The 27,442-nt window shown below is 37.0% G+C and overlaps 1 protein-coding gene across 1 annotated transcript in view; it reads right to left on the minus strand.

Moving 5' to 3' along the window:
- The window catches only part of FAM241A (family with sequence similarity 241 member A), a 43,321-nt gene extending 17,450 nt beyond the window's left edge, over nt 1-25,871 (minus strand). The window contains exon 1 of the mRNA XM_008992839.5: nt 25,594-25,871. Within this exon, the coding sequence (XP_008991087.1) occupies nt 25,594-25,746 (153 nt within the window). The 5' untranslated portion in view covers nt 25,747-25,871. The remainder of the gene's footprint in view (nt 1-25,593) is intronic.
- Between the last annotated feature and the right edge of the window lie 1,571 nt (nt 25,872-27,442).

A 27,442-nucleotide genomic window follows, 5' to 3' on the forward strand; every position in this document is an offset into this window, starting at 1 on the left:
TTTAGTAGGAGTTGGATTTTTGTCACTTGAAACCAAGAGTTCTGACTATAGATGATGATAATAACAATATCTAATAGCTACCACTAATCAGAGTTTAACTATATGCTATATATTGTGATAGGCACTTTACACATTCAGCTAGGGACTGGTAGCTTGGAGATTCCCACTCTGGTAACTGAGAGAGAAGAGCCTTGGGCATGTACATAGTTTTTCAGGCTGCCAGTGATGACTGTGATATCATTTTTAAGCCTGGCTTCCAAGGAGTAAGGGGTAAGAATAGTTTATTGTTCAGTTGGTGTTTGGTCACATGTTGAATTTAAGCTCCTTGTGCCATTGAGCCTATTGTCCTGTGTTGATTGGTCTATGTACAGTACGGAGAATGCTTTCAAGTCTATAATCCTACTATAGTCACTCCTGAGTGGGCGCAGCGTAGCACATGAGCACTGCTTTCTTGATTCTCACAGTTGACTTTGATCCCAGGTGCTACTAGTAATATGTTTTGATATATTATGGAGTTATTGGCTTCCTTTTAATTGGTCTTTACCAAGATCTGTATTGCTTTCAACAACAAACTTAGCCATGAAGTTCTCCATTCCCTTTTCCAAATAAAGCCTCTCAGGCAAACCTATGGAGCTCTTCACCAATACGATTTGCCTTTCCTCTTGGGCAGGGCTGCTGTACCCTTCCACTAGTCTTCACTGGGGTGACACCCTGCTGTAAACTTAGACACATGAAATTAGGGCAAAGCTCCTGGTTTTCCTGGGTTCTCTCTCCTGGAAGGGAACCTCCACCCTACAGTGAGTATGCGGAGCGGAAGCTGGGCGTCCGTGTTCTCAACTTGCTGTGCCTCACTTAGAGACTGTTTGGGGGAAGAAAGAGTTGTCCTCTCAGCTATGCCTACCTGGAATAGAGATTCCACAACATGGAGCTAGCGAGAGGGGAGGCAGAGAGCTGAGAAACACCAGAGGCCTACTCATCCAGGGTGAAACTGTAGCCTGAGATTTAGTAGATATTCTTGAATGAATAATTCTCTATTTGCTGTATACCTTGAAGATGGTTCTTGGAGACTTTAAAAGATTGTTTTATTTTGTTTTGTTAAATAATTTTCAACAGTTACATTGTTATTTTGCTGAGGAGACAGTCTGAATTCCTTACCTCCTTGTTCTAGAAGCCCTATCTTAGTTATTTCTGGACACTACTTTTGATGGTGAATTGTGAGTTTCTGTGAAGCTGAATCAGAGGATGCTGTATGGTAGATAGCTAGTTCTCTGGAATCAGTCCTGGGACTGTAAGCACTTTCCAGAGTGTTTACTATTCTTCAAATGTTCTGTGATCAAACTCTCAGTATAAAAGTTTGACTTAGGAGGATCCATTTAATCAGGCAGTTCTTACTAACTTTAAAAAAAGGCTTTAAAGATATACTTAAAGTTTAAATGTATTTAAAAATGGCTCCCTTTTTCTCCTTCTTCATTATCCTTTCACATATCTCATTAAATGGGCAATTTTCCTTCATTGTGCAGTTGTCTACCAAGTACTTTAGCTGGTAATTTACTTATTTTTTTCATTAAGCCTAAAGAAAGTTAACCAGAAACCCAAATATCAGAATAGTCCTGTTTTTTTCCTAGTTGCTTCAATACACTAAGTGTCACACTCAAATCTATTTTCTAAAACAACTTTTAACATAATTAAAATACTTTCTGTTATTATTTGTAACTCTCTGCAGAAGTTCTTAAAAAATGTAGAAATATAAAAAGTAAATCAAGAATGCTCTGTGAACATTGAAATGGTCTTCTCCTTCTACAGCCCACATTAAATCTCTGGTAGGGCTGGGCATGGTGGCTCACACCTATTATCCCAACACTTTGGGAGGCCAAGTTGGGCAGATCATTTGAGGTCAGGAGTTCAAGATAGCCTGGGCAACACAGTGAGACCCTGTCTCTACAAAAAAAAAAAAAATAAAGAAATTAGTGGGGTGTGGTGGTGTATGCCTGTAGTCCCAGCTGCTCAGTAGGCTGAGGTAGGAGAATAGCTTGAGCCCAGAAGGCAGAGGCTACAGTGAGCCAAGATGGCACCACTGCACTCCAGCCTAGTTGACAGAGCTAGAACTTGTCTCAAAACAAACAAAGAAACAAACATCTGGCAGCCCAGAAAGAAACAGCAAATAAATAAATATATTAATGCACAAATGAACAAATAAATCTATATTAAGCTACCATTTATATTCAGCATAACATTTACAATTATTTTGCTTTAGAAACATTTTACTCTCTAGAACCAATTCAACAAACATATTTTCTGGTACCTATGAAGTATTAGATAAATAATACCATGTCCTTAACTTTAAGAAGCTAATAATCTAGTATGGAGGTTAACAAATACATATATTTTAAGGCATAATGTGATAATCACTTAAGAGTTGCAAAATGCTTGGCATTTAGTTCAAAAAAGGTCAAAAACTATATCAACAGAATTGGTAAAAAGCCCATTAATGCAATGCTTTCAAATATTTAAATGATGTTTTTAAAAATGATGTGGTGTGCTTAACTGCTTTATATTATTATATAAAAGGATAGCTGGTTACAGCACTGATATACCACAAACTGATTCCGTGGTTGACAAAACATCTTCATTTCAGAATTTAGTCATCTGCAAAGACCCATTTCTTGCTTTTTATTCCTTTTCATCTCAAAGGCTATCCCTATGTAGCTATGCTCTAAAATACGTAAGCCTTGAAAACAAGTAATGTTTAAATGAAAATTTTAACTGATCTAATGACACATTTATTAAAAAATGAACATTAATTGAATACTATGTACAGGGCAATGTTTTAAGTACTATAATCTTCAAAACATAAAGGAAACTGAGGAAGAGAGATTATGTAATTTAGTCAAGATCCCTTAGTAATTGGTGGAATCTAGACACATTCAGGCAATCTGGCTCTAAGGCCTATGTTTTAAAGCCCTACACTATATGCTTCCTTATAAATATAAACTCAATCTTGTGATGATTCACATTCTAATTGTTTCAATGTATCAGTTTTTAAAAATAGTTCGGTTGTACTTGTCTTGATTCCCTTATATTCAGCAAAATTTTTTGAACATAAACTCAAGATTTTATAGTATTCATAATAAAACAAAAGATGACATTTAGAGCTGAATCACTTGGCCCTTTCTCTCCTTATCTCCACTCTGTTCAAAATGCTTGTATCTTTTAATAAGCCAGCATTCTCTTAGATCTGTGTTTGGGCTCAACACGCTCAAACCTTAGCACAATCTTCTTTGTAGTTTTTTTTTCCGGAAAGTTGGCTTAGTTTGCCCTCCATAGCCACTCTGCTTCCTGTCATAACACTGCTTTCCCTCGGCATACAGAGAATCCTTGCCCTTCTTGTACTGTGTCATTTTGTGGGATTGGTGCTTGCCACACTTTGTATAGAAAGGCCAGCAGGTTTTAGGAATGTTCACCATGTTTGTGGGAGTGCTATCACACAGAAAGAAAGTAAAAAATAATCATTTTTAAACGGTTTTGTGGTTTTTGCATTTTTTCCTGTACAATAACAGCTTCTTGTTTTATACACACATCTGGCTGACTATAGTATAGCACCTTGTCATTGTCATACTTACTATTTGACCAGGATTTTAAAAATGAAAAACAAAACCAGTCTCTAACCTTTAATCCCATGCCTATCCCCAGAAGAAACGAAAGCTGTAGAGGTTGGCACAAAAACTAAGCACACTGAACACTTCAAAGGTGGGCTTTTTTTTTTTCATATTTCTCACTGTATCCAGTGAAGAGAGAAAACGTATCATATTTGGGCAGAAAATAACCACTTGTTTCCCCTTGAAATTTTCTGGCCTTAATAGTATAGTAATCCCCCTTATCCACAGTTTCTCTTTTCTCAGTTTCAGTTACCTGTGGTCAACTGTGGTCTGAAAAATCTTAAAAGGAAAATTCCAGAAATAAACTATTTGTCAATTTTAATTGTGGGCTGTTTTGAATAGAGTGACAAAATCTCACACCATTGTATTCCATCCTGCTTGGGACATGACTCATGCTTTTGTCCAGTATATTCGTGCTATTGACACTACCCACCCATTAGTTGCTTAGTAGTCACCTCAATTATCAGATCGACAGATCACAAGAAGGGTGAGTATGATACAATAAGATTATTTTGAGAGAAAGAGAGAGAGGGACCACATTCATACAACCTTTATTACAGTATACTTGTTATAATTTCTTCTTAGTTATTGTTGTTAATATCTGTGTCTTATAAATGAAATGTTATCATAGGTGTGTACATACAGGAAAAACAGTATATATATGGTTCAGTACTATCATCAATTTCAGGCATCCATTGGTGGTCTTAGAATGTATCCCCTGAAGATAAGGGGGAGCTACTGTATGTGCTTAATGACTAAAACCAAAGAATGGTGAACTTCTAACATGAGCAGAATGTGCTCCGATGATTATGGAAAGGCTGCCTTTATAGATAACATAATTTTTAACTAAATTTAGTTATAAAGTGACCAAAAGAAGGAAGAAGAATGACAGAAAGAAATTAGTTTGAGTGAGTCTCAGAGGGATTTTAGACTAAAAAGTATTTTGCCAAAAAATAACTGGACTTTTGTTCCACTTCATCCACTCTACACCATCCCACTCAACCTCTCCAAAGAAAGGCTTATTGAAAAATGCCTTCTTACTTACTTTCTTACAAAAGGTCGGAAGTCTCACATTTGTTAAACACAAGTAAGACATAGTATCATACAGAAAGGGAAGATAGACAAATACATGACAATATATACCAAGAAAGAAGCCAAATTTTAACAGCCTCTAGATTCGTTATTTAGCCCCTTTGGCTTCTATTTTCTCCTTGCGGTTGAGAATACATAGTGTCTACCATTTCAACTGTGAATTCATAGCTACATTTTCTCCTCATGCCCTGTCTTCTCGCAGTCTCCAATTTCCCTGTTTCTTTTAGGCTACTAAGTGTTGTTGGTAAAAATTGTGCTGAGATGCTTCATTATAAAATTATGTTGTCTCAATCTTCCTGGTACTCCTTCCATACTCCCAAATCCGTTCAGTTCACCTCTTGATAACTGTCCATCCAATTCCTGAAGATTATTTTAGATCTTTCTCATTCTTTTATTTTCTCTTTCTCAGAGGTGTTGCTATTTCTTTTTAAGATTAGCATTTACTCATAATCCCAAATCCTCTTATTCATCCAAGTACAAAAATAGATTTTATACTGTAACATATTCCTTTTCATTCCTAAAGCAAAATAGAGATCCTGAATGGAACCAGATTAGTTTGTGTGTTTGATGAGACACTTTCTTTTAGGACAAAACTAAGAAAAGCAATAATATTCAAAATCAGAGGCACCAGAAAGAATCTGAGGCACTAACTAGATGAGGACTGATTCTTAAAAGCACTGAGTATATCACCGATGCTGCTCTTCTGGTAGTTTGGCCAGCATCTATTGAAAGAATTATCAACATTTATGATTTCGTAAACACTTCTTTTAAATTAAATTTTAGGATAGGAGTTTTAAGTTTGTACCTAGCCCAAGGTAAAGCTCTATGGAAGATTGAAGACTATTTTGCTTATGCTGTTGTTTATCTTTTCCATATCATATTTTAAGAGTTAAACATGTAGGCATGACTAACAGAAGTATCCACAGCCGGGCATGATGGCTCACGCCTATAATCCCAGCACTTTGGGAGGCTGAGGTGGGTGGATCACTTGAGGTCAGGAGTTCAAAACCAGCCTGATCAACATGGTGAAACTTCGTCTCTACTAAAAATACAAAATTAGCTGGGCGTGGTGGTACACGCCTATAATCCCAACTACTTGGAAGGCTGAGGTAAGAGAATCGCTTGAACCCGAGAGGTAGAAGTTGCAATGAGCCAAGATTGCGCCATTGCACTCCAGCCTGGGCAACAAGAGCCAAATTCTGTCCCCAAAAAAAAAAAAAGAAGTATTCAAATATAGGAACCATCCTTGTTAGCATTACGTTCCCTTTAAAAATTAACTTATCAATAATTTCTTAGTAAGATCTATAATGGAATTTTGTCTCACAGCAAACAGTGCTTATGAATTTTTCAAAAAGCTATGAAAATGACATTCATTTATATTAATTGGGAATTTACAGTTCCCTGTACAATAACAACTTCTTGTTTTATATATTGCACTTTTTATCAAACCCAATAACTTGGTTGATTTTTTTCTTTGCAGTTCTGAAATAACCACTGCTGTATAATTCTTATGAAATGAAATGTCTATTAAGCTATCAATCATTTGCACTAAGTAGGGGAAAAAGTTTAATTGCTTTTCATTATTTATAGGACTACAGAGTCTGTAGGAATATCTAGTCTTGTAGATAAAGAATAATGTGTGAATCTGTGACTTCTTGTGAAAAAAACCTTTGAAAAACAGCTTATCTACATAAAGCCACCTTATTTCATAACTAAGTATATTAGTTGTTTTAATTTTAGTGAAAGGTGATATAGCAAAAATTACTAGAAGTTTTCTGCTTACTGTAATAAAGTTTGTGCTTACATTCCAAAGTTATGATCCTCTCCTCTCAGCAAGTTTTGCACCTGCATTTTATGCAAGATGGGCTGTGCCCTACTTGTGGCAAGCCTGCACAGACCTGACTGATTTGCCAGACTGATTGATGGCTGCTTACTTTCAGGAAACCACACACTGATTCTTGATGTGTGTCATGTCCTCCTTAAGAATCTCTGATTATTAAGCTCCAATTCGGATAATTCACAATCCTTGATTCACAGAATAGGCTGGCTTGCAAAATAAGCTCTTGAGTCAATTTAGTTCAATTAAACAAATAATAATTGAATGCTTACCAAGAGTAAGGTTAAGTGCTGTGGGATATTAAAAATAATAACCCATATTTCCTGCTATTAAGCTTCTTAATATATAAAGATATGTACCCAAATCACCATATAAAACACTGCTGTACTATCCCTTCCTAATTAAAATGACCCATATTTTCATAAAAGATTCAGTTTTCTTATCTTTCTGAACATTACTTCTCAGCTCAGGCAACTCTTTAGATTTCTAGATTAGAATGCTCAACTACATATTCAACATTTCTACATGGATGTCTTATGAGAACCTCAAGTTAAACATGCCCAGTGCCAAATTCACATCTGCTCTAAAATTGACCTTCTTCCAGTATCCTCTCCTTCAATGAATGGCACCGCCTTCAGTGCAAGCAAGAGGCCTACTAGTCATTCTAGATGTCTTCATTTCCCTTATTCTCTTTGGTCTACTTTTGCTGGCCCATTCCCTTCTGAGTTTATATGTTAGAAATGTCAGGGGCTTACCTATAGGGCATCTTATCTTTTTACTCTATCTTCTCTTCTGATGGAGAGTTCATCTTCTCTAATAATTTTTAATAATATTTATATAGTTTATGTGCTGAAGACTCAATTTTTAAATCATACTTTGGCTAAGAGAAAATTATTAGTATTTTTAATATTGTCAGGAAAAAAATCCTTGTAATTTTGATTTGATCTTTTTCCATCTTCCTTTGCTTATAGCCATTTGTTCAATAAACTATTCAACACATATGTTCCAAACATTAGTTCCTCACAAAATCACAGTCAGGTGGGAGCTATCAGATTCTAGAGGTATAACTGACTCCACAGGACTTCCCCCAAATCCGCCAGCCAGGATTTGAAAACAGGAGTATTCTGACAAATTCTGAGCTCATTCCAAAAATCTGTAGTACAGTTTACTGGGAAATTTCTTTTTTAGAAAACATGCTTTGCTATACATAATTTACATTCTCCTTCTCAACTTCACCCCTTCACATCAAGTAATCAAACTTCTAAATCTCTTATTGTAAAGGAGTTGAACCAGGTATTAAAAGGAAAACAGAATATTTAAACAAATTCATTATAAGGTGTGATCATATAATCTTCATTAAGAAATGTACTTTTAGGCCAAGCGCGGTGGCTCAAGCCTGTAATCCCAGCACTTTGGGAGGCCAAGCGGGGTGGATCATGAGGTCAAGAAATCGAGACCATCCTGGTCAACACGGTAAAACCCCATCTCTACTAAAAATACAAAAAATTAGCTGGGCATGGTGGCGCGTGCCTTGTAATCCCAGCTACTCAGGAGGCTGAGGCAGGAGAATCGCCTGAACCCAGGAGGCGGAGGTTGCGGTGGGCCGAGATCGCGCAATTGCACTCCAGCCTGGGTAACAAGAGCGAAACTCTGTCTAAAAAAAAAAAAAAAAAGAAATGTACTTTTAAAAAACATTACATTTTTTTTGAGTACATAGTAGATATATATATTTATGGGGTACATGAGATGTTTTGATACAGGTATGCAATGTGAAATAAGCACATCATAGAAAATGGGGTATCCATCCCCTCAAGAAACAATCCAGTTATACTCTTTTAGTTATTTTTAAATGTACAATTACATTATTTTGACTATAGTCACTCTATTGTGCTATAAAATACTAGGTCTCATTCATTCATTTCATTCTTTTTGTACCCATTAACCATCCTCACTTCCCCCTCACACCCCACCACTCTTCTCAGTCTCTGGTAACCATCCTTCTACTCTCTACCTCTGTGAGTTCAATTATTTTGATTTTTAGATCCCACAAATAAGTGAGAACATGCAATGTTTGTCTTCCTGTGCCTTATTTCATTTAACATAATGACCTCCAGTTCCAACCACATTGTTGGAAATGACAGGACCTCACTCTAATAGCTGAATATTTTTCAATAGTATTCCACTGGGTATAAGTACCACATTTTCTTTACCCATTCATCTGTTGATGGACAATTAGATTGCTTCCAAAGATTGGCTATTGTCAACAGTGCTATAACAAATATGAGAGTGCAGATATCTCTTTGATATACTAATTTCCTTTCTTTTGAGCATATACCCAGCAGTGGGATTGCTAGATTATATAGAAGCTCAATTTTTAGTTTTTTGAGGAACCTCCAAACTTCTCCATTGTGGTCATATTAATTTACATTCCAACCAGCAGTGTATGAGGCTTCCCTTTTCTCCACGTCCTTGCTAGTATTTGTTATTGCCTGTCTTTTGGATAAAAGCCATTTTAACTGGTGTGAGATATATCACTGTAGTTTTGATTTGCATTTCTCTGATGCTCAGTGATGTTGAGCATCTTTTCATATGCCTGTCTGTCATTTGTATGTCTTGTTTTTGTTTTTGCTTTTGAGACAGGGTCTCACTCTGTCATCCAGGATGGAGTGCAGCAGTGCGATCACGACTCCTGAACTCAAGTGATCTGCCTATCGAGACCTCCCAAAGTGCTGGGATTACAGGCGTGAGCCACAGCACCGCCAGTATGTCTTCTTTTGAGGAATGTCTATTTAAATTTTTTGCCAATTTAAAAATTAAATTATTAGACATTTTCCTTATAGAGTTGTTTGAGCTTCTTATATATTCTGGTTATTAATCCCTTGTCAGATAGGTAGTTTACAAATATTTTCTTCCATTCTGTGGGTTGTATATTCACTTGGTTGATTGTTTCCTTTGCTGTGCAGAAGTTTTTTAACTTGATGTGATCCAATTTGTCCATTTTCGCTTTAGTTGCCTGTACTTGCGGGTATTAATCAAGAATTTTTTGTCCAAACCAATGTTCTGGAGATTTTCCCCAATGTTTTCTTATAGTAGTTTCATAGTTTGAGGAGTTAGATTTAAGTCTTTAATTCATTTTTATTTTTGTATATGGCAAGATAGGGGTATAGTTTCATTCTTCTGCATATGGTTATCCAGTTTTCCCACAGCATCATTTATTGAAGAGACTGTCTTTTCCTCAGTGTATATTCTTGGCACCCTTGTTGAAAATGTGTTCCCTGTAGGTGTGTGGATTTGTTTCTGGGCTCTTTATTCTGTTCCATTGATCTGTGTGTCTGTTTTTATAACAGTACCACACTGTTTAGGTTACTATACCTCTGTAGTATAATTTGAAGTCAGGTAATGTGTTTCCTACAGTTTTGTTCTTTTTGCTCAGGATAGCTTTTGCTATTCTGGATTGTCTGTGACTCTAAATAAATTTTAGAACTGTTTTTTCTACTTCTGTGATGAATGTCATTGGTATTTTGATAGGGATTGCATTGAATCTATAGATTGCTTTGGGTAGTATGGACATTTTAATAACACGGATTCTTCCAATCCAGGAACATAAAATATCTTTCCATTTTTTGGTGTCCTCTTTAATTTCTTTCATCAGTATTATACAGTTTCCATTGTAGAGATCTTTCACTTATTTGGTTAAATGTATTAATGTATTATTGGGCATTTACTTTATTTGTAGCTATTTTAAATGGGATTACTTTTTTAAAATTTCTTTTTCAGATTGTTCACTGTTGGTATAGAGAAATGCTACTGATTCTTCTTTTTTTTTCTTTGAGATGGAGTTTTGTTCTGTTGTGCAGGTTGGAGTGCAGTGGTGCAATCTTGGCTCACTGCAATCTCCACCTCCAGGATTCAAGTGATTCTCTTCTCTCAGCCTCCTGAGTAGCTGGAATTACAGGCATGCACCATCACGCCTGGCTAATTTTTGTATTTTTTAGCAGAGACAGGGTTTCACCATGTTCACCAGGCTGGTCTTGAACTCCTGACCTCAAGTGATCCACCCACCTCAGCCTCCAAAAGTGCTGGGATTGCAGGCATGAGTCACCATGCCCAGCCAGAAATGCTACTGATTCTTATGTGTTGGTTTTGTATTATGCAACTTTATTGAATCTATCAGTTCTAATAGTTTTTTGATGGAGTCTTTAGGTTTTTTCAAGTATAACATCATATCATCTGCAAACAAGTATAATTTGACTTCTTCCTTTCCAATCTGGATGCCTACATATCTTTCTCTTGTTTGGTTACTCTAGCTAAGACTTCCATTACTATGTTGAATAACAGTGGTGACAGTGGACATCCTTCTCATGTTTTAGATCTTAGAGCAAGGGGTTTCAGTTTTTCTACATTCAGTATGATACTAGCTGTGGGTGTGCCATCTATATATGACTTTTATTATGTTGAGGTATTTTCTTTCTATATCCAGTTTTGTAGTGTTTTTATCATGAAGGAATATTGAATTTTATCAAATGCTTTTTCAGCATCAATTGAAATGATCATATGGTTTTTATCCTTCATGCTGTTGATACATCACATTGATTGATTTGTGTATGTTGAACCATCATTGCATCCCTGGAATAAGTTGCACTTGGTCATGATGAATAACCTTTTTAGCACATTGTTGAATTTAGTTTGCCAGTATTTTGTTGAGGATTTGTACATCAGTAGTCCTCAGAGATACTGTTCTGCAGTTTTCTTTTCTTTTCTTTTTTTTTTTTTTGATGTGTCTTTGTTTGGCTTTAGCATAATAAACACACTTTTTAAAAGACAAAATTTGCTAACTGAAATAAGTCCATAATTTATTTACTTTTGTATCTTATCTTTCCACAAAGAATCTGCATTTGCTTACAGTAGGAGCAAATGAATAAAATAGTAGCAAAATATAGAGAACTGGAAGTGGGGATTGTGAGAAAGAATTGAGAATCTAGATTGAAGAAGATATGTTACCATAATTAGTAAGACTGAGACTCAAAAACTGCTCTACCCTACTAAAGAGTCAAAGCAAACGGAGGGGCAAAGCCAAACAGGTGATTCTCACTTCCTTTGGGTCTTTGCTCAACTGTTACCTCGGTGAGCTCTTCCATGACCACTTTTTTAAAGTTAAATAAGCCAGGCACAGAAAGACAAATATTGCATGTTCTCACTCGTATGTGGGAGCAGAACTGGGAAGGATGTATGTATCGGGGGAAGCACAATCATAGTTACAAGGAATCTATGGTTCAAAAGCACAGTAAAGTGACTGCAGTTAACAGCAATATGTTGTATAGTTTTTAAAAGCTGGAAGACAAAACCTGAATGTTCCCAACACAAAGAAATAAAAAATGTTTGAGGAGATGGTTATCCTAAATACACTGATTTAATTATTACACAATGAATGCATTTATCAAGATATCACATGTACTCCATAACTATGCTCAAATGTTATATATTAATAGTAATGAAAAAAATAAGAACAACAAAAATAGCAACCTAGCTCATATCCACACTCCTGTCTATGTTCCTGCTTTTATTTTTTTATAGTGTCTATAATCCAATGATTTACTTCTTCACTGATACACTGTTCATTTATTCATTGTCTCTCTTTCCCAACTACAACACAAGATTAATGAAAAATGAAATATGGCCTGTTTTTGTTTGTTTTCTTACATCTTGACCTAGATCAGTGCCTGGAAAAATAGCAGGAACTCATTAAACTTTTTGAATGAATGGGTGAAAAGCTATCAAGAAAGTACATGCTAGCCAGAAAAATAAAGAACGAATAATAAATACGGAAACATTTATATAATACAATGATTATAATCAGTTGTTAAAACAATTGATGTTCAATATGATATAAATGGAGTATCTTCAGTATATGGTAAGATTGTTAGAGCAACTTAAGTCTGAAAATCGTAGCCAAATATAGAGTGCCCAAAGACTTTGATTTTCAAATAGTTAATCATTTAAACTCTGAGAAGAAAATATTATCATCCAGAAATGGCAGAATCATTATATCTTTTTCAGTATATTACTGTTAAATAAACTATAACAGTAAATTATGATTAAATAATGAAGGACAAAGTTTGGTATCTATTTTTTCTTTATGTAATTTTTCTTAAGTGTTTTACATTGGATATTTTTATTGATGTCAAAGATAGTCATGCTAATTGGTTAATTCCCTATGGAAAAAAATCACTTCATTCTTGCCCTTCTTTAAATTTAAACGCTTACATGAAATGTGCCTCTACCTTGCTGTGAAACTCTTGAGTAGACAAAGTTGTCTCTGAATCTATGACTACTCAACACATGGAGAAAATATGGTAGAATGACATGAACAAGCAATTGGAATTTCTGTGCTAAATAAAACTAGACATAGACATAGAATCTTTTCAGCAGCAATCTTGTTTTCACCAAAATTTTTTTGTGAGTGTTTGGGGTATTTTTTGGGGAGTACTCTCAGTTTCAGGTTAATTTTAGTTACATAATAACAGAAGACTGTAAAAAAGAAATCAAGTTCTGCTTTTGTTTTTCATATAAACCATGCATTTTCACATGTACATTAAATGTATGCATTCAATAGTATTAGGGAAGAAGACTAGAATAGAATTAATGTTTTCTAGCATCACATGACACTGTAAAGAGACATATGTATCCCTGCTGTCCAGAAGTTAATCTACTTTGTATAGCAAATTTTAGAAACTATCTTCATCTATTACTAAATTATCTTTCTTTCTTTATCTATTTAGGATAAGCAAAAAAAATTACTAGGTGACTCTATGGCATTATTTAGAACATTGTTAGTTTTCATGGTCTTTGAGTTATTTTAAAGTCTATAAATTACAGGTCATTGAGAGCAATGCAAAAATATTCTTATCTATAAGAATAAATTCTGTTCCAGTGAAGGTTCAATTGACTTCCCTCTGTCTGGCTGTGGATAAAGCCGTTTGGAAATTCATTTCAATGTATCTTCTCCATAATACTTTTAGTTCTTTGATTTCTTCTTTGAATAGGTTGTAACATTTATTGGGTTCCCTCTTAATTATGAGTTAAATAAAACCTTTAACATATGCTCCTTTTATGTTTAATAAGAGCCATAACTTTACCTTTTTGAAAATTATAATTTAACATTGTCATAACTGAAATAGCTGATATGAACTTTATTCACTCTCTTTCTACTAGCTCTGGGCTTTATTGACTATCTGGGTTTCCCACTATCCTATGTTAAAAAAAAAACTGAAAAACAGAATTAAAAATTTAGAGCAATACCAGTTAATATCCCCAGTTCCTATGTTTGTTAGCATTTTACCATCTTTATATGGCGATAATTTTTAAATTCAACACATCAAGGACTGCAATTCTTCCCTAAAATTTTACAAATATTTCACAGGAATCTTTTAAGCTCAATACACAACTAACATCACTAGTTCCTCTTCTGTTGATTCTGATAAGAGGACATGTTCCTGTTATACACAAAATCCAAGTTTCTCCTTCTTGAAAATTAATTTCTGTCATGGTAATTTCACCTGGGAAGACATACTTCTTTAGCAAAAACATCAATGGAGTTTTTACTAGCAAGTATGCTTTTGGATAGAAGTTTTGACAGATTCATCTCTACTAGCTCCGAGATGCCCAAATAATTTTCTAAAATACTTGTCATAATTTAATCTCTGTCCTCATGGGGATTACGTTTTAGAGTGTGCCTGTGGAGAGGGCAGTGACGAGCAGCAGGGAATAAACATATTAACTAACAAGATAATTTCGAATAGCCAGAAAAGCTATGAAGAAAAGAAAACAGGTTAGTTGAATAGAGGATTATGGGGTAGGAGGTTCTTTCCACAAAGTAGTCAGAGCTGAACTTTCTGAGAAAGTAATAGATAAGCTGATGATATGAAGCTCTGCCAAGGGAAGATCTGGGGAAGAGTTCCAGGCAGACGACCTGAGATAGAATTGATCTGTCTGTGCTACTGCAGTGATCTTGACTGTCATCCACAATAAGAAATATACAGTATTTTATATCCTGAAATAGTACAAATTAAGTTCCACAAAGTAACACTCATACTATGTGTGATGCATTCTAATAATTTCTATATTATCCTATCCTGTTTAAAATCCACTAAACTGATTTCATGGACAAACACTGGCTTGGTAGTTTAGGGCTATTAAGCATGGGTTTGAATCTCAACTCTGCAACTTACTAACTGCTATACTTTCACTATATTACTTAATCTCCTTGCTCTGCAATTTGCACATCTTAAAGTAGGGACAATAATAGTATCTATTCATAAGGCTTGATATCATATTTTGCTCTAGAAATACTGAACTAACTTATACATCTAACTTTTGGTGTATTTTATACACTATATCCCATATAGTATATTTTATACACTGTATTTCATATAGTGTATTTTATACACTGTAACTCATATAGTGTATTTTACACACTCTATCTCTGAACCCACACCATTCATCTTTTGAATCTTTGACAACTTAATAGGTGAAAAATCATTCCTAATTGTATTAATTTGCATTTCTTTTCTTTCTAGTGAGGGTGGACATATTTTCCTATTTATTGGACTCTATATGAAGTTGTAATTTTCACTTCCTACAAAACATAAAAAACTATATAATTAAATGTAAAACTTTACTACCTATATAAGGCTTCATCTAATAATAGCAGTATATATTATATAATTTATAACTTATCATTATAAACTGTTTGTCATTTATCAGTAAATAAAAAGTTACAGCATTGTTTTATACTTATCTCCCACTAAACTACATAGAACCAATAAAAGAAAAATATATTTTTGAGGGGATGGATAAAAACCAATTTTGAGAATATAATCTAAAACTTAGTCTTTATAATAAACTGAAAAAATATCAAAATTTGTATTCATTTTTCATCTTAACTACTAGAATTCAATATTTTAAAAAGTTTAAGTCATACTTTTGCAAACACGCAAATGAAACCACAGGGTAGTCAAAAAGATACATGCAATCTCCGTAATATCTAACAGACATACTGGAGCAGCTGCCTATTGCAGTGAAAGAAGTGGTTATGCAACAGACAAATAAGAGAAGGGCTTTTCATGAACTAATGGTACATGATAATGGGCCACGAATTCAAGAATAGGACTAATTCAAGCCTCTTTTTTTCGGTGGGGGGGCACGGACGGAGTCTTGCTTTGTCGCCCAGGCTGGAGTGCAGTGGCACCATCTCAGTTCACTGCAACCTCTGCCTCCTGGGTTCAAGTGATTCTTCTATCTCAGCCTCCTGAGTTGCTGAGATTACAGGTGTTCACCACCAGGCCTGGCTAATTTTGGTAGTTTTTGTAGAGCCTGGGTATCACCATGTTGGCCAGGCTGGTCTCAAACTCCTGGCCTCAGGTGACCTGCCTGCCTCAGCCTCCCAGAGTGCTGGGATTACACTCCCAAGTGCAGTGGCATGAGCCACCATGCCCTGCCCAAGCCTCTTTCTTAAATCAAACTGCAGGTTTAAAAATGTCTACATTTTATACTTTTTCAAGAATCTACTTCTTTTAAAAAAAGATTAGGGGAGGGACAGCAGAGGGGGGAGTTGGGGAGAGATAGCATGGGGAGAAATGCCAGATATAGCTGAAGGCGAAGAAGGCAGCAAATCACACTGCCACGTGTGTACCTATGCAACTATCTTGCATGTTTTTTACATGTACCCCAAAACCTAAAATGCAATAAAAAATGAAAAAAGAAATGAAATTTCTGGTGACATTACTTAGTACCCTGTATATGGAGGACAATATGCTAGATGCTACCACAAGATGGGTGAACTTATCTATAAAAAGTAGCCAGGCTGGGCATGGTGCCTCATGCCTGTAATTCCAGCACTTTGGGAGGCTGAGGTGAGCAGATCACTTGAGGCCAGGAGTTTGAGACCAGCCTGGACAACATGACAAAACTCCATCTCTACTAAAAATACAAAAATTAGCCAGACATGGTGGTGTGCACCTGGTAGCCCCTGCTACTCAGTAGGCTGAGGCACAAGAATTGCTTGAACCTGGAAAGTGGAGGTTACAGTGAGCCAAGACCGCACCACTGCACTTCTGCCTGGGCAAGAGACCAAGACTTGGTCTCAAAAATAAATAAATAAACACATAAATAGAAATAAATTTTTTAAAAAGTATAAAACTTAGGGAAAAAAGTAGCCAAAATCAAGTATTCTCCTGAAAAAAAAAAAAAATGACTTTCTTTCTCAATTCTCAATCTGTGACAGTGAAAATTTTGTTCCTGCTGTTACTATCTCCAAAACTCATGGAATAAGGAATCCTCAATTCAGTCAGACTGATGGAATTTGCAATCATGCAACATCAAACTTAAATTCTCTGCCTCTGTAGACCATCTGCAGACATTCAAGTAAAATTCTGATCAAGAGCATACAAAACAAAAATCAAATTCTTTTGGATTAATTGGAAGGGGAAATAAAAAATTTCTCAAACACAGATATTTAAAAAATTATATGAAAAAAATATAGTAAAAAACCACAAGTGGGAAATGAATTTTCTTAATATTATGTTCAGACATTAAGTATTAAAAATAATTTTATCATTCATTTTCCATAAAGTTAAAAGCATTTGTACCATGCTTTCCTTTTGATCAGAACTCTGATAAGCTGCAGTTGTTGCCATAAGAAAACAGCAAGAAATAAAGCCAATCATTTCCTCTTCCTATGCCAAGATAAGGCTCAGCTGCCAATGAGGTAAAATGGGCAGGGGGGAACACTGGGTATGGGGAAAAAGAGCAGAATACAGAACGTTATCTTCTGCCTCAGGTTAGTTAGAAACTTGGTTTATCTGCTCAAAAGAAGCTACACTTCAAATGTCTTATTAATTATCTTAAACACACACGAACACAACGAAACAAAACATAACTAGTAGGAACGCAAGGTTTTTGGAGATAGGTGGCTGTTACTGCAAGATAAGATTGTGACTCCAGAGAAGACAGAAAATGAAGATAGTGTTGCTAAGGCTTAAAGAACACATGAACAGAGACACAGAATTTCTACATATTTCTGTTACAGCAAGAATGATGTCATGGTACTTTTAGATTTTCCCTTTAATCTTATCACTTCTTTTGAATAAGAAACTGAGAATACTTTATACAGAGGAGGATTAGTGAGCAACAAGGAGGAAAAAATCAACTAGAGATTTACATAAAAAGCAACATAATTTAGGTTGACAGGTTTAATTTTTTCCTTAGAGATTGTGAAACAATTTATCTAATGTTTAGAATAGACAGTCTTAACACTTTGTTCAATAAATATTCTATAAATCTGAGAATTACAAGTACTAAAAACACAGTTCTATGATGTGTTAGTTGAGGGAAGTAAGAGGAAAACCAGAGGAAAAAAAAATGAAAAATGGAAAAGGTGAGGGAGAAATAAGCAGCAAATATTTATTGAGGGCCTACCTCCCATGTGTTAGGCATTTTACATACAAAATGAGACTGAATACTCCTAAAAACTTTAAGAGGTAGGTAGCATTATACCTATTATAAATAAGGAAATGTAATCTCTCAGGGATTAAGTAATCAGGATCACGGGGGCTTATAATGCAGTAAAGCCAGGATTCAAAATTAGATCCGTCATACTTCAAACCCTTTTTCATTGTTTCCCAATGCTCAGCTTCTGCAGAGAAGAGGAAGGGGTAGGGGAAGATGCATGCAGAAAAAGAGAAAGTGGCTGAGATAGGTGGGGAAAAATAAAGCACATGGGAGAATGAGACTCAATAGGGATAGAAAGGAGATGAGCGGTAGGAAAGAAAGGCAGAAAAGGAATGTGAGAAAGAGCCAAAGACAGCAAGTTGCATGTGAGCAGTTGCAAGAAGAGACACAGAAAAGGGATCATTTGAAAGTCTTGTTAAAATACAGGTTTCAAGCAAATAAACAATTTTAACCTATCTAGTGGAATATCTATTATCAGAGTAATTACTTTTGATAACTCAAAGGACTTTAACACTTATCAATTTTGAGTACAGTTTCTCAACTTTGGCACTACTGACATTTTGGGCCACATAATACTTTGCTGTAGGAGACTATAGCATTATAGGATGTTTGGCAGCATTCCTGGCCTTTTCCTATTAGATGTCAGTAGCACCCCTTTAGTCTCGACAATAAAAAATTGTCCAGACATTGTCAATCGCCCACTGTGGGCAAAAGGCCCCCAGTTGAGAACCACGGATTTAAGAGTTCCACTCTGGATAATGATTTAAAAAATGAACAAAAGACGCCTATCATATGCATAGCCCTGAGTTACTCTAGTGATTGGATGTCCTTAGAAACCAGAAGAGATTAAGTTAGAATTCATCTAAACTCATAGCACTTGTTACAATGTTGTTTGCTAGCTGCTTTTAAAATATGTGAAAGGAAGTGGGTATAAACTAATATTTAGTTTTGAACTACACAATCTAAAGAAGGGAAGAAAATGTATCAGATTATTCTTCCATCATGTGATGGGCTCTTTGTATTTATGCAACAAACAAACAAAAAAAAACACTAGCTTTGGTGTTTAGAAAACTGGGTTCTAGTCTGCTCTAGCATGAGTTAGTAGTAGGACCCACAGCAAATAACGTGGCCTAGGGAACAACTATTGGCTTCTCCTATTTTACCAAGAGTTTAAATAGACAATTCTAACAAAATTATTAAACAAGTTCCACATATATATATATATATATATATATATTACTGATACTATGTTGAAGGGCAAGTATGGTGAATACTGTGTATTGACTTGTTTATCCTCAATTCCCTTGCCAAAGTGTGATCCATGGGCACAGCATCAGCATCACTTAGGAGTTTGTAGAGATGCAAAATCTCAGACCTCACTCCAAACCAACTGAATCAAAATCTGTGTTTAATAAGAGATGATTCCAATGCACATTAAAGTTGAGGAATATTTGCATTAGTTTTCATTGCTATAAAATATCAGACACTGATAATATAGCACTGGATAATTTATAAAGAAGAAAGGTTTATTTGGCTCATGGTTCTGCAGGCTGTACATGAAGCATGCTGGCATCTGCTTCTGATGAGGGCCTCAGGAAACTTACAATCATGGTGGAAGGTGAAGGGAGAGCAGACAGTGTCACATCACAAGAGAGCTAGTGAGAGAGGGAGAGAGAGAGAGAAGAGGAGGAAAAGCAGGATGGGGAGGAGGAGGAGGTCCTAGATTCTTTTAAACAACCAGATCTCATGTGAAGTAAGTGGGCAACAATTTACCTATTACCAAAGGAATAGCAACTAAGCCATTTACGAGTGATCTGTCCCTATGATCAAAACATCCCCCATGAGACCCCACCTCCAACACTGGAGATCACACTTCTATATGAGATTTGGAGGCAATAAACATCCGAACTGTATCAACACTGTTCTATTCTGCTTTTCTCCCAATGTGGTTTTCTAATAGTAAAGGTTGGAAAACTTAAAATTGCTTTTCTCAAATTTTTTTTCAGTTAGGACTTTGGTCGAAAATTAGGTCTAACAGCTAACACTCACATGCTAGCTATGTGCCAGAGACTGCTGTAAGTATGTCTTGTATATTATTAAGATCTATAATCCTTCCAATAATCCATACAATCCATATACTCCTTCCAATAATCCTATGAAGTTGATACAATTATTATTCTCATTATGCAAATGCAGAAACTGAAGCCCAGAGAGGTTGGTTACTTACCTAAAGTTACAGTCCATAAAAGGCAAACCCAGGTATCCTTGATCTAGAATGTGTACTGTTCATCATATTTCTACTGATAGATGAAAAAGCATGGGCTCCCACTGCCCCCACTTTTTGTTTTATGTTTTACAGATCATCTCATGAAATACACTTTGGCAAATGATGTTACAGAAGTTCCTTCATTTATTTACTTAAATATCTATGAGCCAGCATTGTTCTGAAAGTTCTAGGCATTGCAAAAAGGCAAGAAATAGAAATGAGACATTATTTGAAAGGAAGCAAAATCATTTTTATCTATAGACTGGATGATTATATACCTAGAAGATGCAAAAGAATCAAGTCTAAGAGATACTAATATTTATTACTACTAGTATAAAAATTTAGAAAGGTGTCCAGTTAAAACTGAAAAACATAAAAGCCAACAGCAGCCAGGTGCAGTGGCTCAACCCTGTAATCCCAGCACTTTGGGAGGCCAAGGCGGGTGGATCACCTGAGGTCAGAAGTTCAAGACCAGCCTGACCAACATAGTGAAACCCATCTTTACTAAAAATACAAAAATTAGCTGGGTGCAGTGGCATGTTCCTGTAATCCCAGCTACTTGGGAGGATGAGGCAGAAAAATCATTGAGCCCGGGAGGTGCAGGCTGCAGTGAACAGATTGAGCTATTTCACTCCAGCCTGGGCAAAAAAAAGCTAGAAACCCAATATAAAATATGATATGGAAAAAAACCCTTTTCATAATACCAACAAAAATATTAAAACTTGATACAGACTTTAATATAATTCTTAATACTATATGATTATAAAGTGAGAAAGTACATTATTCAATGATTAAGATAAAAAAGCTCCATACTTCACACAATACAGAAAGTCATTCTAAAGAGATTAAATACATAGAGTAAAAAATTAAACCATAAATACACACATACAAAAGAAAATAGGCAAATATTTAACTGATTGTAAGATTATAAAAAAATTTCTTAACAAACACATATAGAGACGTGTATACATGTGGGTGGTATGCGTATGTATGAAATTACCAAAAAAATTCCTTTGATTAACAAAAAAATAAAAGAATTTATAAAGTTTTTACAAAATAATAAATAAAATTATAAAGTAAGTAGCAAGCAGGGAAAATATTTACAGCCAATGTGAAATAAGGGGTTAATGTCTTTATAATGCCAAAAGAAAAAAATTAAAAAGAAATGCAAATGCCTAATAAATAGATGAGTGGTTTAGTACACCTCACCAACAATAGCTTACAATATGATAGAATTTTCACCTATGAAATTGGCAAAGATTATAAACTATACTTTTCATTGCTGGCATGGATGGTTTCCAACTGGCCTTTTCACACACCAATGCTGCAAGTATATATGAGTACCAACTTTCTTGAATGAAATTCCTTAGGATGTTTCAAGAGGCTTCAAAGAGTTTGACTCATTGACCTTATTCTTCTAATAATCTATTCCAAGGTAGAAGTTTAAGGATTTACAAGTAAACATTTTCATACAGCATAATTTATAAAAGAAAGCTTGAAGCAACCTAAATGTGCAGTGTTAGGGTAATTATTAGGCACCCTAAAGATAGTTTTTACATATAATTTCCACAACATGGGAAAATGACACAACCTTTTGTAAAAAAACACAAAAAACAAAAAACCCCACAAACTTCTATTTATATTAAAACATGTTAAAAATATGTGTGTGACTGGGTGTGGTGGCTCAGACGTGTAATTCCAGTATTTTGGGAGGCTGAGGTGGGGAGGACTGCTGAAGGCCAGTAGTTTGAGATTAGCCTGGGCAACATAGCAAAACCAGTCTCAAAAAAAATGTGTGTATATATGCATAGAAACATAGATAAAAGAATACACTGTAGTAATACCAAATGTTTCATATTTGATATCAAAATATTACTCAGAGTGGGATTTCAAATGCTTTTTTCTTATTTAGATCTTTTTATAGTCCTAGTTTTCCAAAGCACACATAACTTTTATAATCATAAAGATGTTAAAGCTAGAGTTAATAATTCTAAAGTCAATCTAAGAATAATGGGACTTCCCTATTCTCTAGGTAAGAGGGTCATCTTAGGTTTTTCAGGTTGTGAGTGACCAGCACATTGTGCCACATCTAAGCAGATACTATTGACATTGAAGGCATATGATAAAGGACCGGAGATGTTTAGCCTTCCAGCTATGCATGGAGGCACAGAATCTCTTACATAAAGCCACCTGGCATTCACCATCATGAGCATACTTGGATCATCTCTCATGCACACAATTACTGACACATACATGGAATAGCTGTGTCCTATCCCTTCGGTTCCTTGGGCATTCCCTGAAATTGCTTCTTTTCCTTGCTTATCTCTCTTTAGAACCCTGATCCTACTTCAAACCTGGCACAGTTTCTTCATCTACAGGACTTTGATTCATTCTCTCAAGGCCTCCTTTCTTAAGTGACTTGATTTTATCCAGGCCTCCTGTATCAATCGCCCTACTTGGAAACACTCGGGCCAGAAGGACAGAGGAACCTTCATTTATTGCTCAAATGGAATAGCATCTTAGGACAAATAGTAAAAAATGATGCAGACAATATCTTAACTAGTAATAAAACACCTATTTTAATATTATCATTTCAGTATTACATGAAATAAATAACATAATAAAGATACATTTTGTTTTGACATTATAATATGTTGATGAAAGAGCCTTCCAGGTTGAGGGAAGGGAATGAAACTTTCAGATAGAGGTGGAAAGAAAAATCAGTAAAGGAAGGGATGTATGTGAAAGAGGCTTTAGCTTGAGAAATAACCCAAGAAAGAAATCTCCATCAAATAATCAGGAAAGGGCAAACTCTGAGAAGGGAATAGAAATAGAAAATTAGGTGTTGGCCAAAATCAACTGAAAGAGCTAGAGGAGCACGTCAGATACCTCTGGAGCTATCGAGTTCAAGAACACACAACCATAGCTCTTTTCTGGGTTAGAAGGAGCCTCTGCTAGCTCCTGCCTCTAATTTCCTCTCAATATCCATGAAGCTATCAGTGGAATACCAAGTGAGCCTGCCAAGTAGAAAACATGGCAGGAAGATGGCCTCTGTCTCATTTCCAGCTACTTAGTTTTGGTTCTGTTTCTGTTTATATCATTGTTTTCATGGAAAAGTTCACCTTAAGTTCTAAGTCATTAACTTAGAAAAACCAATCTTTCAAAAATATTCCATTTGTAATCTGGAGTCCTTGTATCCTCAAAACAACCAATAAGACAAACAAAAATCATCTCCCTAAATAAAAACTGAATAAAATGAGTCCCTGGGATATGCTCCACAGTTGTTAATTTCATTTCTCCCTCAAATGTCTTTGCCATGTAATACTGTTTCTACTATCATCACATGGCAATGTGTAACAGTTTTAAATTTCATTTACAGGACTTGAAAAAAACTAGAAAACAAGGCTTTGTGATAATATTATCAAGAAACAATTTATCAGAAAAGCTTGCTTTTTACAAAGTGGGTTTGATTGCACCAATTTTTTGCTTATGTTTGTCTTCTTGATAAGTTCTTCTTTGGTGCTGATGTAGAAGGAAATGCATATCTGAGTTGTGATTTTCAATTACTGTGTATGGGGGCTTAGAATACATTCACAAATCTTGAGATAAAAAGAGAATGATAAAAATAACACTTCAAAGGAATACAGGAAAATGAACTTTCATGACAGTCAACGAAGGCAGCAGGTATGCAAAGTGATATCTGTTTTCTAAGATACTATTTCATTTTTTGTTTTATTCTTTTACTTTGTACCATAAGCAATTTTGTAAAGACCACAGCTATTGGTGATGTCTACATAATCATACTAATGAAGTACACAGAAGGTAAATGAAGTCTTTTACATGATCTCTTGACTATTTGAAAATTTACTTTGGAAACCTCTGCTCAAATGCACACCCCTCCCCCATTCCCCAAAGGAATTCTTGCTGTTTTCTTCACTTTTCTAGTTGAGCAATTTAAGTTAGAGGAAACCAAGCCCTTGAGCAACTGAGTAACAGTTAATGGGAAAAACCACTAGGAAGGGTATCAGAAGAACCAGCTATCAAATTATTTGCTTGAGTTACTTTCTCTTATATTGTCACAGATGAAAAATCACACTACACGTGGTGATCAATCCTAACGCTAAGGCATATATTGTGTGCCACACAATGTTATTCTGTTTCCTAAGTAATATATTGAAACAATAGAAGTTATACATCTATAATATATTTAGTGATGATATTGGAATTTGTGAAATGTGACAGAAAGGCAGATGGAGAAAGATGAGGAGAGACAGGTATTAGCTGTCCTAACAGTACAGGCTGTAATAAAGGCCAATAATCATTTGAATTCCTGCTCCTTAATGTGATTCTAAGATCGGCTTATCTCGGTATTTGTGAAAGTCTAAATACTGTATTTGCTGTAGAAAATTCAACATACAATTCAGTTTTTAAACTTAAACCTCTTGCCTAATCTTGATGATATTTGATGTTATAATGCTCATTATCACACTTTATTTAAATGAGATCAAACTCAGGGAGTTTAAAAAATTACCCAACTTCTTTTCCCTTATTATGGCGCTGGCCTCTTAAACTTCTTTCTCTTCAGTATAATACTAAGCGAAAGCAATATTCTTGCCTCTCCACTTTTTAACTGAAGCTTTGATCTCATCTGTGTTTATGTGAAGAACTTGCTCTGGGAGAGTCCCTGTCAAGACATCCATTGTAACACCCGCTTCCTACTCATGCTTTCAGCGCGGCCCGTGGACGGAATCCACCCACACCTTCCAGACACGTTAGGTGTGGGTTCGGAAAGGCCAAGATGGAGGGCGGGAGGGGAGCCGCCGTCTCCTAAACCCGGCGCAGGGTACGGACTGGAAGTTGAAAAAGAAGTGTTTTCGAGTGAGGTTTTTAAATCAATCACAGCTACGGAAGGCATTTCCCCCGAGCCCTGGGCGCCGGCCTGCGAATCCTCTGCCGGGCGCCAGGGGACTGGCCACGCTGACCCCTACAGACACGCGACCCCGGGGCCAGAGCCGGCGCCGGCGTCCGCACTCGCGCGACCCCGCGGCCCCTCCCGGGCGCGCCGTCTAACTGCTCCCGGAGGCGGCTTCCCAGAGCGCCGCGGAGCCAGTGCCCCACGCGGGGCAGAGCCGCAGCGCGGCCCGCAAGCCGGGCCACTTCCTCCACCGCCCGGCGGGACTCGCGGCCCCCAGCCCTACCGCGCGGCCGCCGCCGCCGCCCCTCCCCGCGCTCACCTGCTCGCTCTCCTTCAGCTGCTGTCTGCGCCGCCGCGGACTTGCCCCGGGCTCCCGCTCGGTCCCTGCCGCCGCCCGCTCCTGTAGCGCGTCCCCGTCTTCGTCGCGGTCCCCGCCGCCGCCGCCCCGCAGCAGCTCCTCTGCCGAGCACATCCCGCCGCTAACTACTGCCACCCCGGACGGCCGCCTAGGACCACGCCGGGCGCACCAGGCAGCGCCGCCGCCCGAGGGCTGTTCTGGGATCGGCCGCACCCGCCGGTGACAGGAGCCTCCGGAGCGCGCCCCGCCGGCCCGGGCGCCTGAAGTACCAGCCCGGCCCCTCCTGTCACTGGCTCGCCCAACCCCCGCCGTCGGGGCGGAGCCATATGGAGGAGGGGCCAAGGCAGGGGGCGGGGCCAACTGTGTGTGTGTGTGTGTGTGTGTGTGTGTGTCTGTGTGTGTGTGTGTGTGTGTGTGTGTGTGTGTGTCTGACTGAGAGAATAAGGGGGTGTGTGAGAGGCTGGATATAGACTGCATAAGGGAGCTCGTATACAATGAGTCTGTGTGTATGACGGAGATTGTGTGTAAGAGATTATTAGAGAGTATGAGAGAGACACTGAGCATGATTTGTGTGTGTGTGTGAGAGATTCTATGTAAGAGAAACTGCGTATAAGAGATTGTATGCACTTTGGGAGGCCAAGGAAGGCCGATTGCCTGAGCCCAGTATTCGGAGACCAGCCTGGACAACATCGTGAAAACCCCATCTCTGCTAAAAATACAGTTAGCAGGGGCGTAGTGGCGCACTGTGGTCCCAGCTACTCAGGAGGCTGAGGTGGGAGGATCGCTTCAGTCGGGGAAGCCAAGGCTGCAGTGAGCAGAGAGTGCACCACTGCACTACAGCCTGGGCGATAGAGCCAGACCCTGTCTAAAAAAAAACAGAAAGATTTTATGTGTATACTAGAGACTCTGTGAATCAGAGATTGTATGAAGGAACAACAGAAACTGTGAGAGACCAAGTGTGAAGGAGAAACTACTTGTGTGAGACAGCCAGTGGATATATTTAAAAGAGAGTGCATTTGTGTAAGAGATGACAGTGTTTGTGGGTTTGCATGTGAGAGAGAGAAACACACACATACACCCAGTTACACTCTCCAGCAGGGTCCCCCATTCTTGCCTGAGTAGCTGCCCATCCTTTTCAAGGCAAACACATTTCACTGTCCCTCTTGTTCCTTTAGCCGCCTTTCCTAGTGTCTCTCTGAAGGTCTGTGTCTTTGTCCCTTTCTGTTGAGTGCTTCCTAGTGTGTGTTGTTTGTTGGAGGGTTGGATGGTTTGATGGTGTGTCAAATGGTGTATCTTTCTATAACTGGGTAAGAATACGTCTTTCTCAGTGGGTGGTAAGGGGAACCTATCAAATTGATAATTTTTTCTGTACTTCCCCATCCATTTTGTTCAAGGAAAATAGAGAGGTGTTTAAATAAAATATCACATTTTTTGTGTGTATGCCTTATCTGTACACTGAGAAAATGATAGGTTATTGTATAGGTAAAATATCAGGGAAGTAAATATGGAAAGTCAATGGAAAGTAAATGTGTATACATGGAGAATAAGAAGAGTGATTTAGGATCTTCTATTAAAATGTTTTGAGGCCCAGAGAAGGAATTAAAATAGGCAGAATCTCATAGGCTTATTTTAAAGACCTGTTTCCTGTTTTTTGTAGTCAGGAGACTATCAGAGTCTTCTCACACACCCACAATCTCTCTCACACACAGTCTTTCTCATACACACATGATTTCACATACATACAGTCTCTCTCATATAATCTCTCTCATACACCATCTCTCACACGTAGTTTCTCACACATGCCCTCTCT

This window comes from Callithrix jacchus, chromosome 3 (genome assembly GCF_049354715.1).
Source record: "Callithrix jacchus isolate 240 chromosome 3, calJac240_pri, whole genome shotgun sequence".
Classification (NCBI taxonomy): domain Eukaryota; kingdom Metazoa; phylum Chordata; class Mammalia; order Primates; family Cebidae; genus Callithrix; species Callithrix jacchus.